The sequence below is a fragment of the Rhincodon typus genome, chromosome 6 (assembly GCF_021869965.1).
Source record: "Rhincodon typus isolate 14 chromosome 6, sRhiTyp1.1, whole genome shotgun sequence".
NCBI lineage: Eukaryota > Metazoa > Chordata > Chondrichthyes > Orectolobiformes > Rhincodontidae > Rhincodon > Rhincodon typus.
Window position 1 is genome coordinate 63,259,500 of NC_063337.1, and position 17,900 is coordinate 63,277,399.

At 42.9% G+C, this 17,900-nt stretch overlaps 1 protein-coding gene across 2 annotated transcripts in view; it reads left to right on the top strand.

The window, feature by feature from the left end:
* amotl1 (angiomotin like 1) overlaps positions 1–17,900 on the top strand; it is a 149,954-nt gene that overhangs the window by 119,850 nt on the left and 12,204 nt on the right. For both annotated transcript variants that reach the window (XM_048598275.1, XM_048598274.1), the window contains 3 exons: positions 8,111–8,260; positions 14,385–14,575; positions 16,885–17,010. In XM_048598275.1, coding sequence (XP_048454232.1) covers positions 8,111–8,260; positions 14,385–14,575; positions 16,885–17,010 — 467 coding nt within the window. The remainder of the gene's footprint in view (positions 1–8,110; positions 8,261–14,384; positions 14,576–16,884; positions 17,011–17,900) is intronic.

Below are 17,900 nucleotides of genomic sequence, written 5' to 3' on the forward strand. Positions count from 1 at the left end.
TTCTCCAGGCAATATTCTAGGATATATCCCATCAGGACCAGGGGACTTATCTACATTAATACTTTTTAAGACAGACAACATCTGTTCCTTTTTGAAAGCAACTTGGTTTAGAAACTCCCTTCCCTGAAATCATCCTCCACCAATTCCTTCTCTTTAGTGAATACCGACATAAAATGTTCGTTTAGGAGCTCCCCCATCTCTTCTGGTTCCACACAGATTCCCTCCTTTGCCCTTGAGTGGGCCAACCCTTTTCATGTATGCATAAAAAGCCTTGGGATTCTCCTTTAATTCTGTTCGCTCATGACTTTTCATGACTTTTAGCCCTTCAATTCCTTGTTTAAGTTCTTTTCTACTTATATACTTCAAGGGCTTCATCAGTTCTCATCCTCACAGACTTTACATATGCTTCCTTTTTTTTCTGACTGAGATCATAACGTCCCTGGTCATCCAAGGTTCACGTAACTTGCCTTACCTATGCTTCATTCCCATAGGAATGTGCCACTCCTGAACTCTTATCAACTGCAGTTTGAAATACTCCCAGATGTCCAATGTCGCTTTACCCTCATACAGCCACCTCCAATCAAACTGCTCCAGTTCCTGCCTAATATTGTTGCAGTTTGCCTTCACCCAAGGACTGCTGTTATCCCTATCCCTAAGTATCTTAAAATTCATGGTATTGTGGTCAGTACTCCCGAAATGCTCCCCCACTGAAACTTCACTCACCTGGCCAGGCTCATTTCCCAAAACCAGGTCCAGCATAACTCCTTCCCTGGTTGGACTGTTTACATACTTTGTCAAGAATCCCTCCTGAGTGGTCCTTACAAATTCTGCCCTATCCAAGCACCTAGCACATAGTGAGTCCCAGTCAATACAGGGGAAGTTAAAATCGCCCACCACAACAACTTTGCTGTTTTTATATCTTTCCAAAATCTGTCTATATATTCTTTCCTCTATCTCCCAGTGGCTATTGGGATGCCTGTAGTATACCTCCAGCATTGTGAGTTCACCTTTCCTATTCCTGATTCTGCACATAATTGCCTCACTGCACAAGTCCTGTGATGTATCCTCCCTCAGTACAGCTCTGAGATACTCTTCCACCAGTAATGCAACTCACCCACCCCTTTTATCTGCCTTTATACCACACCTGAAACATCTAACACCTGGGACATTTAGCTGCCAGTCACAGTTCCAAGTACTGACCAAAGCTTGAAGTTCATCTACCTTGCCTATTGAAACACATGCATTTCAGACCACCTCCCTGCTCTTTTCAGCGGTGTTTCCCTGCCTGTTTTTGTTTTTATCATGTTTGCCTGGGTTTCTACCTCTCCCTTAATTTCTGCATCTACTACCCTATTCCTCTGGTTCCCATCTCCCTGCCACACTAGTTTAACCCTTCCCAAACCACTCTACCAAGTAACCCCCCCAAGGACATCAGTCCTGGTCCTCCCCAGGCATATCCTGTCGGTTTGTACAGGTCCCACCTCCCCCTGTCCAGTTCCAATGCCCCATGAATCTGAAACCCTCGCCCACCACACCATCTTTTCAGCCATCTGTTCATCCTATATATCCTGTTGTTTCTACTCCGACTAGCTCGTGGCACTGGTAGTAATCCTGAGATAACTACCCTTTGAAGTTCTACATTTCAACTTTCTTCCTAGTTCTCTATATTCTGCTTTTAGGACCTCATCCCTTTTTTTAATCTATGTCATTAGTACCCATGTGTACTATGACCACTGGCTGTTTACCGTCCCCCTCCAGAATGTCCAGCAGCCGCTCCGAGACATCCAGGACCCTAGCACCAGGGAGGCAACACACCATCCTGGACTCTTGTTTGCTGCCACAGTATGCCTATCTATTCCCCTTACAATTGATTCCCCTATAACCGTAGCATTTCTATGCCTGTCACTCCCTCCCTCTACAGCAGAGCCAACCATGGTGTCATGAATTTGGCTGCTGCTGTTATCCCGAGAGGCCATTACCCTCAACAGTATATCTGTTTTGAAGGGGAATAACCACAGGAATTTCCTGCATTGCCTGCTTAGCCCTCCTGATCTGCCTGGTGGTCACCCATTCCCTTCCTGCTTGTTGAGTCTGAATCTGTGATGTGACCACCTATTTATATGTGCTATCCACGACACACTCTGCCTCACGAATACTCCACAGTGTCCCCAGATGCTGCTCCAACTCTGAAACTTGGGCTTCCAGGAGCTGCAGCTGGAGACACTTCTTGCACCCATGCAGGTCCCGGGCACTGGAAATGTGCCCGGCTTCCCACATTGAGCAAAAGGAGCAGACTACGATTTGGTGCTCTCCTGCCATGTCTTACCCCTTTAAATTAATTAATCCTTACAATGTTAAATACTTCTAATACTAAGTTGAAGCTTCTGATGCTCTCTGCTCTGAAAACAATTTCTTAAAACTCACCAACAACAGTTTCCAGAAACATAGTTTAGGCTTGTGCTCCTTTACAAGCTGGAACTATCATCGCCGATCTTCCTGTCACAATATTCTGTCTCCTCTGAACCTTCCCTCTCCCTTTTTTTTGGTTAGAGGAGGAAGGAGGGATGGAAACACTACAGTGATGTAATATTTGGGGATAACCGTTCCTTAGTGGCAGGTTCTGCCACGGTACCCTTCACACTCACACTGACAGTGAAGTCCACTCCCAGATTTTTCTTTATTTCAAAAATATACTTATTTAAACAAACCCTTGCTTATGTACATTACGCAAAAGCAGTTCGGTTCTGCACAGTTGCATATCAAGTAAACACAAAACATTAGAGTTCGACTATCCACACAACAAGAAACCGCTCTTACACATACAATACTAATACTTACATTATATTTGACATGCTAAGAGGGTGCAATAACTAAACAGACCCCCATTTACCTTCAGCAGAAAGATCTCAGACAGTGGTCTTTACCCACTGTGCCTTGGCAGCAGCTGCCCCAAGCTTTAGTGCATCCCTCAGCATGTAGTCCTGGACCTTGGAATGTGCCAGTCTGCAACACTCGGTCGGGGTCAGCTCCTTGTTCTGGAAGACCAACAAAGTTCAGACAGATCAAAGAGCATCTTTCATTGAATTGATGGTCCTCCAGACATAGTTGACGCTTGTCTCAGTGTGCATCCTGGGGAACAGACCATGTCACGGAGCTGCTCGGGATGAATCTTGACAAACCATTTCATCTTCCTCCAGACTACCTTTTTAAAGGCACATTCCAGAAGGAGGTGTGTGACAGTCTAAACCCCACCGCAACCACTTCGAGGGCAGCGTGAGAGCACAGGCTGATCAGGCGTACATAATGGATCTCACAGGTAGTGCCCTTCTCACCACCAGCCAAGCGATGTCTTGGTTCTTGTTTGAAAGTTCTGGTAATTAGGCATTCTGCCAAATGACTTTGACAGTTTGCTCAGGGAATCATGCAACAGGATTCACCCTCTCCTTTTCCCTCAGGGTCTCAAGGACGCTATGTGCTGACCAATTCTGTTGGACTTGTGGTCAAAGGTGTTTTTCTTTGCAAGTTTTCTATGAAGGACAAGTGATACGGAATGGTTCAGCTACTTGGAGCGTTCCGCAACAGCGAGGCCAGTCCGATCCTTCGCAACACCGGGGACAGGTAGAACTTCAGTACGTAGTGAGACTTGGTGTTTACGTACGGAGGGTCGACACAGAGCTTGATGCAGCTGCACACAAAGGTGGCCATCAGGATGAGGGCAACACTAGGTACATTCTCCCCCCTTTATCCAGAATTTTGTATATGGAGTCCTTGTAGACCCGATCTATCTTAGGCTTCTAGATGAAATAGAAGATGGCTTGGGTGATTGAAACAACACAGTTTTGCAGGACGGGCTAGACTTGTGCTATGTACAACAACAGAGAGAGTGCCTCACACTGGATGACCAGATTTTTACCTGCAATGGAGAGGGAGCAGTGCTCCCAAAGGACCAGCTTCTGCCTCACTTTGGTGATGTACTCCTCCCAAGATTTTGTGCAAGGGAATGAAGGATCGGTCGGCCCAGTTCCCAAAGAACATGGCCAAGCTCTTGCATCGATTTACCTTAGCTCCGGAGGCCAGTTTGAACTGGTCGCAAATGCTCATGAGTCTGTGCATTGATAGCGGATCTGAGCAGAAAACAACGACGTCATCCATGTACAGGGAGGCTTTAACCTGCTGGCCTCTGCTGCCTGGAATAGTCACTCCTCTCAGGCTTGCATCCTTCCTGATGGAATCAGCAAAGGGCTCTATACAACACATAAACAAGGCAGGAGAGAGTGCACAGCCCTACCTGACTCCAAATCTGATCGGGAAGCTTTCTAATTCCCACTCATTGATTGAGACTGTGCTAACAATGTTGGTGTACAGCAGTCAGATCCAATTGCAGACTCCCTCCCCAAAGCCCATTTTGGACAGCATTTGCATGTGCAATATCCTGTCGAAGGCCTTCTCCTGGTCCATGCTGATGAGGCAGGTGTCCACCGCCCTGTCCAGCACGTAGACAATCGTATCCCTAAGGAGTGCAAGGCTCTCAAGAGATCATCCTACCCGGTACAGCACAGGTTTGGTCAGGGTGAATCTCTGATCACAGAGCAGACATAACTCAGTTGACAATGACCTTAGAGAGGATTTTATAGTCTGCATTCAGCAATGATATTGGCCACCAATTTCTAATTTCCCTCCTGTCCCCCTTCTGCTTGTAGATGAGTGTGATGATACCTTTCCACTTGGATTCAGTCATGGTACCTGCCAGAGCACACTGTGGTACACCTCCAGCAAATCCTGGCCAATCAAGTCCCACAGAGCTGAATAGAATTCGGCTGGTAAGCCGTCTCTTCCAGGAGTTTTATTCTTTTCTGAGGACTTGAGGGTCTTGGTCAGCTCATCCAAAGATAATGACTGGTCTAGTCCCTTCCACGTGCTGTCGTCTAAGACTTCTGTGTTAGAGGACAGGAATGACTGGGAGGCCACGGTGTCTGTAGGCTTTGTGTCATACAGTATGGCATAAAAGGATTTGCTGATCCGCAGGATGTCAGACTGAGATGACGTTACCGAGCCATCTTCTTCCTTCAGGCTGCAGAGCGCAGAGCTCTCCTTGTGCACCTCTGGAAGAAGGAATTCCAGCACGTCTCATGCTGATGCACAGTTAGGACCCTGGACCAGAAGATTATCTTGGAGGCCTCTAAGGCAAAGAGCAAGCCTTGCTGGCTCGTCACCTCCTGCATGACATCGACCCCCATCATTTGCAGCTGGAGTAGGTTCTGCATGGTTTCCTGGAATTTGGACAGTTTTCCCAGCCTCTTTCTCATAATCTGAACACCTTTGAGGATAAAGAACCTCTTGATGTTCCCCTTGACTGTTTCCCACCAGTCTGATGGAGATTAGAAGAGGAGCTTCACAGTTCTCCAATCTGTGTAATCCCTTTTGAGCTCTTCAATGTTTTCTGAGGTCAACAATTTAACGGTCAGCTTCCACGTTCCCTTGTCAGCCTGTCGGTCATCTTCTATGTGACAGTCGGCCAGCAGGAGGGAGTGGTCAGAGAAGAACACTGGCTTGCATCAGTGGATCTGACCAAAAAAGTGCGGGATGCAAAGAAGAAATCAAACCTTGAGCGGATAGACCTGTCTGGCTGAGACCAAGTGTATCTGTGCTGTGCTTCATCTGCAGGGGTGCTGAAGATGTGCAGCTTGGCGACTTTAACTATTTCCATCAGGAATCTGGACATAGAGTCCAGTTCGCTGTCAGCCCCTCTGAATTGTCCATCTATAACAATGGTGCAGTTGAAGTCACCAGCCAGAATGATCAGCCTGACGTCGCCAATGGCTCACTCTGTACCACTGGGCCATACACATGATTTAGTCTCAGGGGAGCATTTCTGTGTGTAACATCTGCCATGAAGAGGCACAGGCCCACCACCTCCTTAACGTCGATGATGGTGAAGTTGCCTCCTCACAGCAGAACGCAGGCTGGAGGAACGGCTATTGTTTCTCCCTGAGCAAATCGAAGGCCCATGGGCCCATAAGCTTGATCATCTCCTGTAGCTGCTGAGATGTGGTATCCTATGCTCTGGCAGAAACAGGGGGTCTGCTTTGACATTGACCAGGTAAGCTAATGTGGAAACACATCATGTGGTAGAATTAACACTGAGCACATTAATTCTTGCGATTTAATACCCAATTTTAAAAGTTTATAGAATCACCCAATGTCCCTTCACTCACGGTCTTGTCATTGGGGTCTCCCTGCATCCCTGTGGTGTGGACAAACTGTTGGACAGTCTCTGCACTGAGCTAGCTGTCATGTTCATCCCTGGAAGAATTGCCCATCTCTGGTGTCGTCGGGATGAGAGCAAAGCCAGCAGGGTCCAGTTTCGAGTCTGATAGAGTGACTGTCAGAGTGACACAGCTCCCAGTTGCCTGAAGCTGTGTTGTGATGAGTGTCCCCTGGTTCTCATCAGCTGGAATTTAGATTTCATCTGGCCTCTCGGGGAGTCTGGCATTTCTGGGTTGGGGGGTACTCCTCTCCTTTTCCCCAGTGGAGCTCTGTCTCTTTATTTTGTTGATGTCCATCCCTCTGCACATCGTCGTAATTAGAGGAGCTATTGTTGTAGCCATTATGCAGCTGCCTCTTTCCATTTTGCTGCGGGGCTTTGGGGACCTGACTTGATTTTCTTTACTGGTTGTTTCTCACCATTATCCATTCCCCTGTGTCATTGGTTTCCTTCTTCTCCATTGACTCTATCTATTCAGGTAGATGTTGGGTTAGTTGCTATGCCTCCACGCTGGCTACCTTTTGTTTCACTCCAGCTGTTCTTCTTTCTGAGTGCCCATTGTATCAGTTTTCTTACTGGGAGGTGGCACCTTACTGATCTTTGGGGGTCCATGGCTCACATTGCTACTTCCGGCCATCTGAGCGGAAGTGGCACCACTCTCCCCCACCCCCACTGTTTTGGATAGACCTTGTATAGGTGGCTTGCTTCCCCACACAGATTGCAGCTCTTGGACTCCTTGCAGTCCATAGTTTGGTGTCGTTCCTGTTTGCAGTTCATGCAGAGGGTCACCTTTGCAGTCCGCTGCCTTGTGCCCTGCCCTCCTGTAGGTTCAGCACACTCTAAGCTGCCCCGTGTACATCATGTAACCTTGGCTCCCTCCAATTGCAAAGCTGGGGGATGTTCCCACTGGCATCCACCTTCAGGGTCACTTTGATCTACTGCTAGCTGGTCCAGATGCCGAAGGGGGTCTCTACATCAGCGCTGCCTCCTTCTAGCTGCATGTACCTTCTTGGGAAGGTCAGGACATCTGCTACCAGGACGTGGGTGTTGTACAATGGATTGTCATAACCTGGCTCCTTTGTGCAGGGAGAAGGAACAATGGTGCCGCAGACAACACAGAGAAGGGATTCTTACCCCTTTTCTCCTTGAAAATGTTCAGGAGACATTCACATTGCTTCACACTCCTGAAGGTCATATCAAAGGATGTGACCACTGGGAAAATTCTGCAGCCAGAAAATATCTGCTGCTTGGAACCCACAACAATCCAAGAGGACTGTCTTCATGAAGAATGCCTGCTCAACTGGCAATCCTTCCTCCACCTTCTTCACAGTCACCCTGACTGTATTCCAAACTCCCTGACCTGGGTGTGTGTGGTTGCTGAGGTCATAGCTCTAGGTTGCCTTTTCCCTGAATTGGCATTAGGCTGAAGCCAGCATAAAGATCCACCAATAGCAGGTCAACTTAACCAACAGCCCTCCAACATCCAATCACGATCTCTATCTCCAACCAGTAATGATGTCAGTAGCTCTGATGACTTACAACTTGATCAAGGAATCTCCCCTGCCAACAGAGAAGGCAACCAGGGGTTTTTAGCTAATTCTCCAGTTAGAGGCTAAAATGTCCATTGTTTCCACAGGATTCTGCATCCAGTATTTAGCATTTGTGCTCTTAGCTTGATATCAGAACACCCTAACAGCAAGTGCCATAGCTTGAATATGAAGGAAACAAAATCAGGTTGTGTGTTATATATGGTATACTTTTCCAGAGTTTCAACATGTTCTGGGCCTGAAAAGCAAGTTTGTTTCGAGCATCACCATGATGTTGATGTTTATTTTCTGTTGACAGTTGAGGAAGAAACAAGTGTATGTGGAAAGGGTAGAACGGCTGCAACAGGCCTTGACACAGCTGCAAGCAGCCTGTGAAAAGCGGGAACAGATGGAACGGAGGCTACGTACTCGGCTGGAACGAGAGCTAGAATCTCTTCGAGCACAACAGGTATCACCTGCTTTCAGACATCATTTTTGTGTCAGGAATTTCAATGCATCATTGCATTTTTGCAGTATTAATAATTTTGAAGAGTGCAGAGCTTTAAGGGCAATTTCAATTGTAGGAGATGCAAAGATTGACAAAATTAGAATTTAGGGAACTTTTACACTGTCTGTTTTCTCTTAGTTTATTACAAGGATATTCTATTCAATGCTAATAATTAATCTGTAAGCTTTTTAGCGCAACTGGATCACATAAAACCATTTCAGTGTCTTTATTAAGTGCAGTTAATATAGCAAATATCCCAGCATAGAGGAGTTATTACGATAAATGATTAGCCACAAGTAGATTTAACACATCTCCACAACATCTTGCAAAAGAAGAGTGAAGCAAACTGCTAGTGAGGTTTAGGGAGGGAATTTAGAGGTTGCGGCCAAGGCATCGTAAGCAAGTCTAGAGATGTGCAAGAATGAAGAATTGGAGGAGAGACCTGATCTTAAAGGGATGGAGGAAATTAGAGATCGGGAGGACTGAGGTTCACATGTATCAGGAAACCTTACAGAGTTGAACCTGCATTCACTCAAGTGCACTCTGACCACCGCTTTATTTCCAGATATCATAGGAACACTGAAGCAGAAACAATAGTTAATCTTGACATAACTGAGCGGCAAACAAAAATAAATTATTTAAACAAACCACTGAAAACAGACCTCTATCGAACTCAAATCTACCACAATCAAACAAATTCTGCCATTATAGAGTAATACAGTATTGAGACAGGCCCTTTGGCCCAAACTGGTCCATGCTGACCGTGGGGCCCACTCAGCTAGTTCCAATTGCCTGCAGTTGGTCCATGTGCCTTTAAACCCTTCCCATCCATGTACCTATCCAAATGTAGTTTAAATGTTCATAGAATCATAGAATCCCTACAGTATGGAAACAGGCCCTTTGGCCCAACAAGTCCACACCAAACCTCAGAGCAACCTACTCAGACCTGTAACCCACCTAATCTACACATCCCTGAACACTATGGGCAATTTAGCACAGCCAGTCCACCTAGCCTGCACATCTTTGGACTGTGGGAGGAAACCGGAACACCCAGAGGAAACCCATGCAGACACGGGGAGAATGTGCAAACTCCACACAGACAGTCACCCGGTGGAATTGAACCTGGGTCCCTGGCGCTGTGAGGCAGCAGTGCTAACCACTGAGCCACCGTGCCACCCCATTGCTATTATACCTGCTCCTCAACCACTTTCTCTGGCGGTCCATTCCATATAGACACCACTCTCTACATGAGTAAGTAACCCCTCAGGTCCTTCTTAAATCTTTCCCCTCTCACCTTAAACCTATGCCCTTTATTTTTCATTTCCCCTTCCCTGAGGCAAAAAAAGGTATATGCATTCATCCTATCTATGCCCCTCGTGATTTTATGCACCTCAATAAGGTCACCCCTCATTCTCCTACGTTCCAAGGAATAAAGTGCTGACCTGGCCAACTATGTCTTTCCTGTAAGAGGGTGACCAAAACTGTACACAATACTCCAAGTGCAGCCTCACCAATGACTTATACAACTGTAACATGATGTCCCAACTCCTATCCTAATGCCTTGACCGATGAAGGCCAGCATGCTAAATGCCTTCTTCACTACCCTGTCCACCTGTGACACTGCTTTCAACGAACTACGTACTTGAACTCCTAGATTCCTCTGATCCACAACACTCCTCGGGACTTTACCATTTACTGTATAAGTCCTCCCTTGGTTTGACTTTCCAAAGTGAAAAACCTCACACTTATCTGTATTGAATTGTATTTTCCAATCTTCAGCCCACTTCCCTATCTGATCAAGATCCCTCTGTAATTTTTGATAATCTTCCTAATCAACAAAAACTCCTAATTTTGTATCATCTGCAAACTTACTGATCATACTTGTACATTCACATCCAGATCATTTATGTAAATAACAAATGTCCCAGCACTGACCCCTGTGGCACACCACTAGTCACAGGCCTCCAGTCCGAGAAACAACCTGCAACCATCACCCTCTCCTTCCGACCATCGTGCCAATTTTGAATCCAATTAGTTAGCTGTCCCTGGAACCCATGCAACCTAATCTTCATGACTAATCTACCATGCGGGACATAATCAAAGGCTTTACTAAAGTCCATATTGACAACATCCACTGCCCAACCCACATCTATCTTCTTGGTTACCTCTTCAAAAAACTACAAAAGATTTGCATGACATGACTTCCCATGCACAGATCTATACTGGCTGTCCCTAATCAGACCTTGACTATCCAAATGTTGGTTTATCCTGTCCCTCAGTATCCTTTCCAATAACTTGTCTACCACCAATGTTGGGGTCACTGTCCTATAGTTCCCTGGCTTGTTTTTGTTACCATTCTTACTTAGCAGCTTCTTCGTAGCCAATGAAGATACGATTTTTAAGAAAAGGTTGACCATTTGGCCTATCGAACTTGCTCTGCCATTTGGAAAGTTTATAGCTGATCTGAATGCAGCTTCAGCTCCCACTTTCCTGTACCTCTGTGTCTGCATGGGTTTCTGCCGGTTCTCCTGTTTCCTCCCACAGTCCAAATATTTGTAGGTTAGGTGGATTGGCCATACTAAATTTCCCTGTAGTGTCTAGGGATATGCAAGCTAGGTGAATTAACCATGATAAATATGGTGTTACCGGGATAAGGTGGAGGAGTGGGCCTGGATGGATTGCTCTCTGGAGGGTCAGTGCCAACTCGATGAGCCAAATGACATCTTTCTGCACAGTAGGGATTCTATTCTGTTCTGTGATTCAATGACCCCACATTATGTGTTGTCTCTGGTGAAATGAATTCCACAGAAAAATAACCTTCCAAGAAAATATTTTTCATCATCTCTAACATCTTTTATTCTTAAATTTTGTCTCCAGATTCTAGTCTCTCTAATAAGGCGGTACATCCTCTCAGCATTCACCCTGTCAAGTCCACTCAGAATCTTAAATGTTTCTATAAAATTACCTCGTATTCTTTTAACTCCAACTATTCTCTCATATAACAATACCTCCAATCAAAGGAATCCATGGAGTCAATCTTGGCTGAACTATTTCTAATGCAGTTATTTTCTTTTCTTTGTTAATAACCATCTGTTAATACAGAACTTGAGAGTTGCTGATAAAAGACACATTTTTTGAAGCCTTTTGGTCTTGTGTTCTTCAGAACAATTCACAAGAAATACCAAGGGGAAGTAAACATTTACTATGAGACAGTGTGCTGATTGATTGGCAGTTGGACTCAAATTAGTAGCGGCATTGCCAGGGAGTGTACCACTTAATGATGACTAACAGTTAACTGCCAAACTTTGTTTAATCCAGGCAGATTGACTCTGGCTCTTGTCATTGCATTGTTCTGCAAAACCAATCAGAGAATGACTGTTGCCAATTTCCTTCAGTTGAAACAAGTGCTGTACATTCCTACTATCTCTGTACATGTATATGTTCTTTCCATTCACAAAGATTAACACTTAGAGAACTAATCATATGTAGTCTCCGATACAAAAGTTTTTGAGCAGATTTGTAGCTTGGTTTATGGATGAGGTTGTAGACCTGCTCACCGAGCCGGTGTGTTTGATTGCAGACGTTTCGTCACCCTGCCTCCGGTGAAGTATTGGTGTTCTGTCCCGCTTGTTATTTATATGCCTCTGTTTACTGGGGTGGTTGGCATCACTTCCAGTTCTGTTTTCAGTGGTTTGTATAGTGGGTCCCGTTCAATGTGCTTGTTGATGGAGTTCTGGTTGGAATGCCTGGCATGTCTCTGTTTGACTTGTGCTATTATGGATGTGTTGTCCCAGTCGAATTCGTGTCCTTCTTTGTCTGTGTGTATTGAGACCAATGAGAATTGGTCGTCTGTCTTAGTGGCTAGTTGGTGTTCGTATATCCTTATTGTCAGTTTTCTTCTAGTTTGGCCTATGTAATGTTTCTCACAATCCTTGCATGATATTTTGTATATTACGTTAGTTTTATTGGTTGTGGATATGGGATCCTTTACATTTGTCAGTTGCTGTCACAGGGTGATTGTTGGTTTGTGGGCTACCCTGATACCCACGGGTCTGAGTAGTCTTGTGGTCATCTCAGATATGTCTCTGATGAGGTAGAGTGCCTAATGTGTCTGGCCATGTTGTGTCTGCTTGTTGTGGTCTGTCACGGAGGTAGTGACGGATTGTGCTTTTTGGGTATCCATTCCTTTTAAAAACTCCATATAAGTGCTCCTGTTCTGCTTTGCGCAATTCTGGCTTTCTGCAGCTTGTTGTGGCCCATTTGAATAATGTCCTGATGCAGTTCCATTTACGGGTGTTGGGGTGGTTGCTGGAGTAATTCAGTATCTGGTCTTTCTGTATACGCTAGTCTGGAGTTCCCCATTGTCCTTATGGTCTACCATTATGTCTAGAAAGGGTAGTTGGTTATTTTCTCTTCTTCTTCTTTTGTGAATTTTATTCCGGTGAGGATGTTGTTTATATGTTGGCGAGTTTCTTCTAGTCTTGTGCATTTGATAATCACGAAGGTGATATCTACATGGCGGACCCAGAGGTTGGCCCTATAGTGGGGAACGCTGTTCATTCTAACCTTTGCATTATATGGAAATGCATCCAAAATGGACCACTATGTTGTGAGCTTTGAAAATGTGGACCAACTTGGTTGTCAGTACCTGCTTGTTGTAAACATCCAAAGTAATATGCTGTTTGATACGATTTGCCAGCCTTTGTATGTCGGTCATATGTCCCAAAGGATATATGTTATTCTGGCACTGTAATTCATACGCCACATTACTCATTTGCACGCCAGACATGGTCCCACCCAGAGTGTATGTAGCAAAACTTTTATATTCCATTCCCTTTGTAATAAATTACAACATTTCATTTGTCTTCCTCATCATTACTGCATTGGGGTATTAATTTTTTGTAATATAAATACAAAGGCACCCAGATCTTTCTGTACCATGGCATTCTGCAATCTTTTTCCATTTAAAGTTTTGCTGCTATTCTATTCTTTCTTGACAAATTGGATATGTTCAAATTTTAGCACATTAGACTTCATTTGCCAAAATTTCTGCCCCTCTCGAGGAGTTTGCAAAGGGATATATGAATAGGTTATGTCCTCTTCATAACTTGCTCTCCTGTGCAGTTTGCTGATGACAAAAATAACAACCAAGCATTTATCCACATCATTGTTACACATGATAAATGTTTGAAGCGCTAGTGCTGATCCCTGTAGCTCGTCATTGATTACATCTTGTCAACCCTCGACCTTTGGATGTGACACCTTATCAAATGGCATCTGAAAATCCAAATGCATTATCCAAATCCACTGGTTCCCTTCAGCTGTGTTGATTGTTGCTTAATGGATTCTAATATTTTAGTCAAAACATGATTTCTGCTGGTCACTACGCAAAACTAGAATCCATTTTGTAAAGGTAAACATAATATCATGGATGGAGGACTGGTTAGCTAACAGGTAGGGATAAGTGGGTCATTTGCAGGTTGACAAGATGTAATCAGTGAAGTGTTACAGGGATCAGCACTGGAGCCTCAATCATCTGTAACAACCAAACATTTATTCAAATCATTGTTATGCCTGCTGATGACAAAGATACATAAGGAGAGCAAGTTATGAAGAGGACATAACCTATCCATATATCCCTTTGCAAGTTCCTTAACTGAGGGCCAGAAACCTGGCAGATGGAGTCTAATGTGCACAAATTTGAACATATCCAATTTGTCAAGATTGAATAAATAGCAGCAAAACTTTATATCGGAACAGATTACAGAATGCCATGGTACAGTAAGATCTAGGTGCCTTTAAACTTGTACCACAAAAAAGTTAATACCCAGATGCAGCAATGATTAAGTTATAAAGGAAAACCATAACTTGTAAAGGAAAAATAAATGTCCTGCAATTTGCATGAATTAAAATTAATTAATTGGCACTGGCCAACATCTCTGCTTGCATAGTTTTATATAGTTATGACACTGGCTGCAGGTTAAAATTTATCTGATACTAGATGGTTTAAAAAAAACTTCAGGAAACTTTTCCATTGATTAGTTTCAGATACAATCAGATTTTTGTTTTATTGTTTCACTTCCAGCGACATGGAGGCCCTGTTTTGGCTAACGTTCCACAACATAATACTCCAGCATTGATGGAGTTATTAAGGGTAAAGGAAGAACGAATCCTGGTCCTGGAGGCTGACATGACCAAGTGGGAGCAGAAGTATTTGGAAGAAAGGGCAATGCGTCATTTTGCTATGGATGCTGCTGCTACAGCTGCTGCTCAGAGGTGATGATCAAGCAGGTTGAGGGAGGTCTTAGAGTAGAACCATCTTTTGGGAACAACGAACAAGAAAAAGCTAGTAAATGAATCACTTTCAGTAAATCAGTAATACTGGTCAGTTGCTCTTGCTACCCTGGCACTGGTTTTCCAAACCCTCAAACACAAGTTATTTTTCATTAATGCTACATAGGTTTATAGTGCAAAATATACTTTGCTTGATACAAGGACTCAGTATCCTTTCTTTGTTTATTCTTTCATGAAATCTAGACATCACTGGAAAGGCTCCAGAAAATATTGCCCATTTCTTATTGCCTTTGAACAGAGTGTCTTGCTATCCCATTTCAGAGGGCAGTTAAGACTCAACCACATTATTGTGGGTCTTGAGTCTCATGTATCCCAAACTAAGAAATAGTTAGCAGGTTAGTATACCAAATAGATTTTACTATAATTATAGTTTCATAGTCACCACTACTGAGATCAGCTTTCATGTGAGATTTATTAATGGATTTCAGACTCCACCAGCTGCCATGGAAGATCTGAACCCATGTATCCAATGCATTTCCTTAACCGCTGGCTTACTATTTCAGTGACATTACCATTATGCCACTGTCTCTTATTTGGTAACATATTTGATAGCTTCCCTCAGTTTAATTGATTTTTTTTGTTTACTCACTGATTTTTCTTCCTTTCATTTCTACAAGTTTCTAAACCCCACTTAGCACCTTCATTGACAGTATGACTGAAATTGGGAATTGATCATGAAGAATATTTTGGGATAGTCACTTGCTGTTGACATTGCAGAGTGTTCCTCATATAGCAAGCTTGTTTTTGTAGAGATCGAAAGATAAATAGACAGGAGCTGGAGTCAGTTCCTTCAGGAGAGAAACATAAATGAAGAGAAAACTGCAGCAAGAAGGAAAATAAAACTACAAAAAAAGACTTTAAGTGGATCGATAAGGACTTACAGTGGACAGTTGCCAGTTAATTCCTACTTTGAAATGCCACTTTTTAAGTTGTTGAATGGCCTGCTTAATTGAGATTCAAGAAAATTGTGTCATTTAATATTACCTGGCAGGTACAAAGCAGAGTCAAATGCTTACACTTTCTTTCAACAAAGCAGAGTGGAAAGGCTGGCACACTTCCAGACAGGTTATCCTTCTTACCATAAAACCCTCTCTGATTTTGATGCAATGCAACTTCAGAGTTGCCTGATCCTGTGGGCATCTAGACCCCATTTCAGGTGAGCAGTTGCTGGTAGAGTGTCAATGGGTCTTGGTTGTTTGAGTGCACTCACCTTCCCAGTAGCTCTCAACTCCCATAGGAGTCTCATCTAGAAGTTTGCATATGAAGAATGGTATTTGTTCATTGACTGCTTTTGCTGATAATTACAGAAGCCACATACCTTGCACACAGCAGTTGCAAACATGTAACAGTGATATCGGAGGTGAGTGAAATAACACAAGTGGAGTGGATATCAAGTTCCTGTTCGGTGACAGAAATCAGCATGTTATAAAATTTTCTCCAGTATCTTGCCATGTGATACAAACTGTTGAAATGTCCCAGTGGATATGTAGAGAAGATGTTGGAGTGCATTACTGCAGCATGCTCACCAAATGTGAAATGTGTGGAATCAAATGTAAAACATTTCAAAATCAATTTTATTAAAGTATATAGAGAGACTTGAATTTAGAACGTTAGTCAGATCTGAATTATTATACGTTTTACACTTGGTATCTCACTAATGACACGTTACAAGGGGGTAAAACATGTCTGAGTTGAAACCCTGAAATAAAACAAACGGTTAGCTATACAGAAAATCCTTCCCCATTTGAAAAGAGAACTGACAGATTAATGCTTTAGGTAGAGATTATTTTTAGAATGAAAAAAAGAACAAATTGTTTTGTATTGTGATTGACAAAGACTTTGAGAAGGAAAATACATGCCAGGTAGAGATCCTGCAAGTCTCATTCACAGCTATTCTTTTCCAGGGCTGAACTTCATCTTTGGTGGAGAAGCAAAATGGGAGTAGTAAATTAACTGATTGCTGTATTGAAACAGCAATTACATATATAATGTGTGTGTTAATATGTCATTTTTAACATTATGATGTCGGCAGCTTTCCATTTTAGTTAAGGTAGGCATTTAATTAAGTCCCTATTTTCTATTACATTTGTAATGTCAGTGTTATCTTCATTTTAGAATAGTTTCTTTGTTGTATCTAGAAATACTCCTGACCATTGACATGTACAAAAGGATAATTGAACAACTAGAAAAAAAAATCTAAAGGGAATTTTTTTTTGTTTTTCTGTTACCAGGGACACCAATATAATAAATCACTCTCCAAATAGCAGCTACAATGATAGTCCACTGGAAGTACGAAATTGGAATGAGGAAGAGGAGAATGTGCAGTCAAATCAAAGATACCAAGACACAGAGCATGGGTACATGTTCATGTCATTCTTGCTAATGCATGATAAGTTATGTCTGTTGGAACTTGTACAAAACTATCATTGGACATTTTTTTGGATGGAGTAAATTTAGTGCATTAAATGTACTAACTGAACATAGTATAATGAAACTGCTGTGATCCCAATAATTTCCATTAACTCAGAATATTCAAGCAACACTGATAACTTATAAAGGGTATATGCTATAGAAGCAGGCCTTTAGATCCAACCTGTATTTATGCTGCACTCATGCCCCCACCCAGCGTTCTTTATCCAAATCTGCCTTCATGACCAGGTACTCCTTTCCCTCTCAAATGCTTGTATAACTTCCTGTTCAACACATCTGTACCACTATGGAAATGAGTTCCATATTCTTACCACTCTTTGGATTTCTTGGCGGCTTTCTTGTGAGGAAGAGCTTATCTAGAAGCCATCGACACAAGTCAAAATATTCTCTCTATATCCACTCAAAATATTTCAGAATTTTAAAAGTTAGATCAACTCTTGACCCTCTTTTTGCACAAAAAGACCCATGTGGCCAATCCTTTCTTGAGATATAATAATCATTATGAAATAATTTTGCCAGTAACATAATTTAGATAGTGAAGGTATTAAACACTAAAGTAAAACCAGGAGACAGGTTTAATTTAGTAGAATCCAAATGTAAGTTGGTCTTTGAAATTAGGGATCAGTAAAATTAATTTACAGGTACAGTTATGGGAACAAAACCTTGAGTTATTTAAAGGACAGTTGGATGTTGTGATGGAGGAGCTGTAAGGTTATCTGAATAGATGAGATAAGCTGGGTGGAATTACCTATTTTTCATTTATTTGATCAATAAAATGTAGGATGTGGATGAATAAAATTTTAAATGACTCAGTATT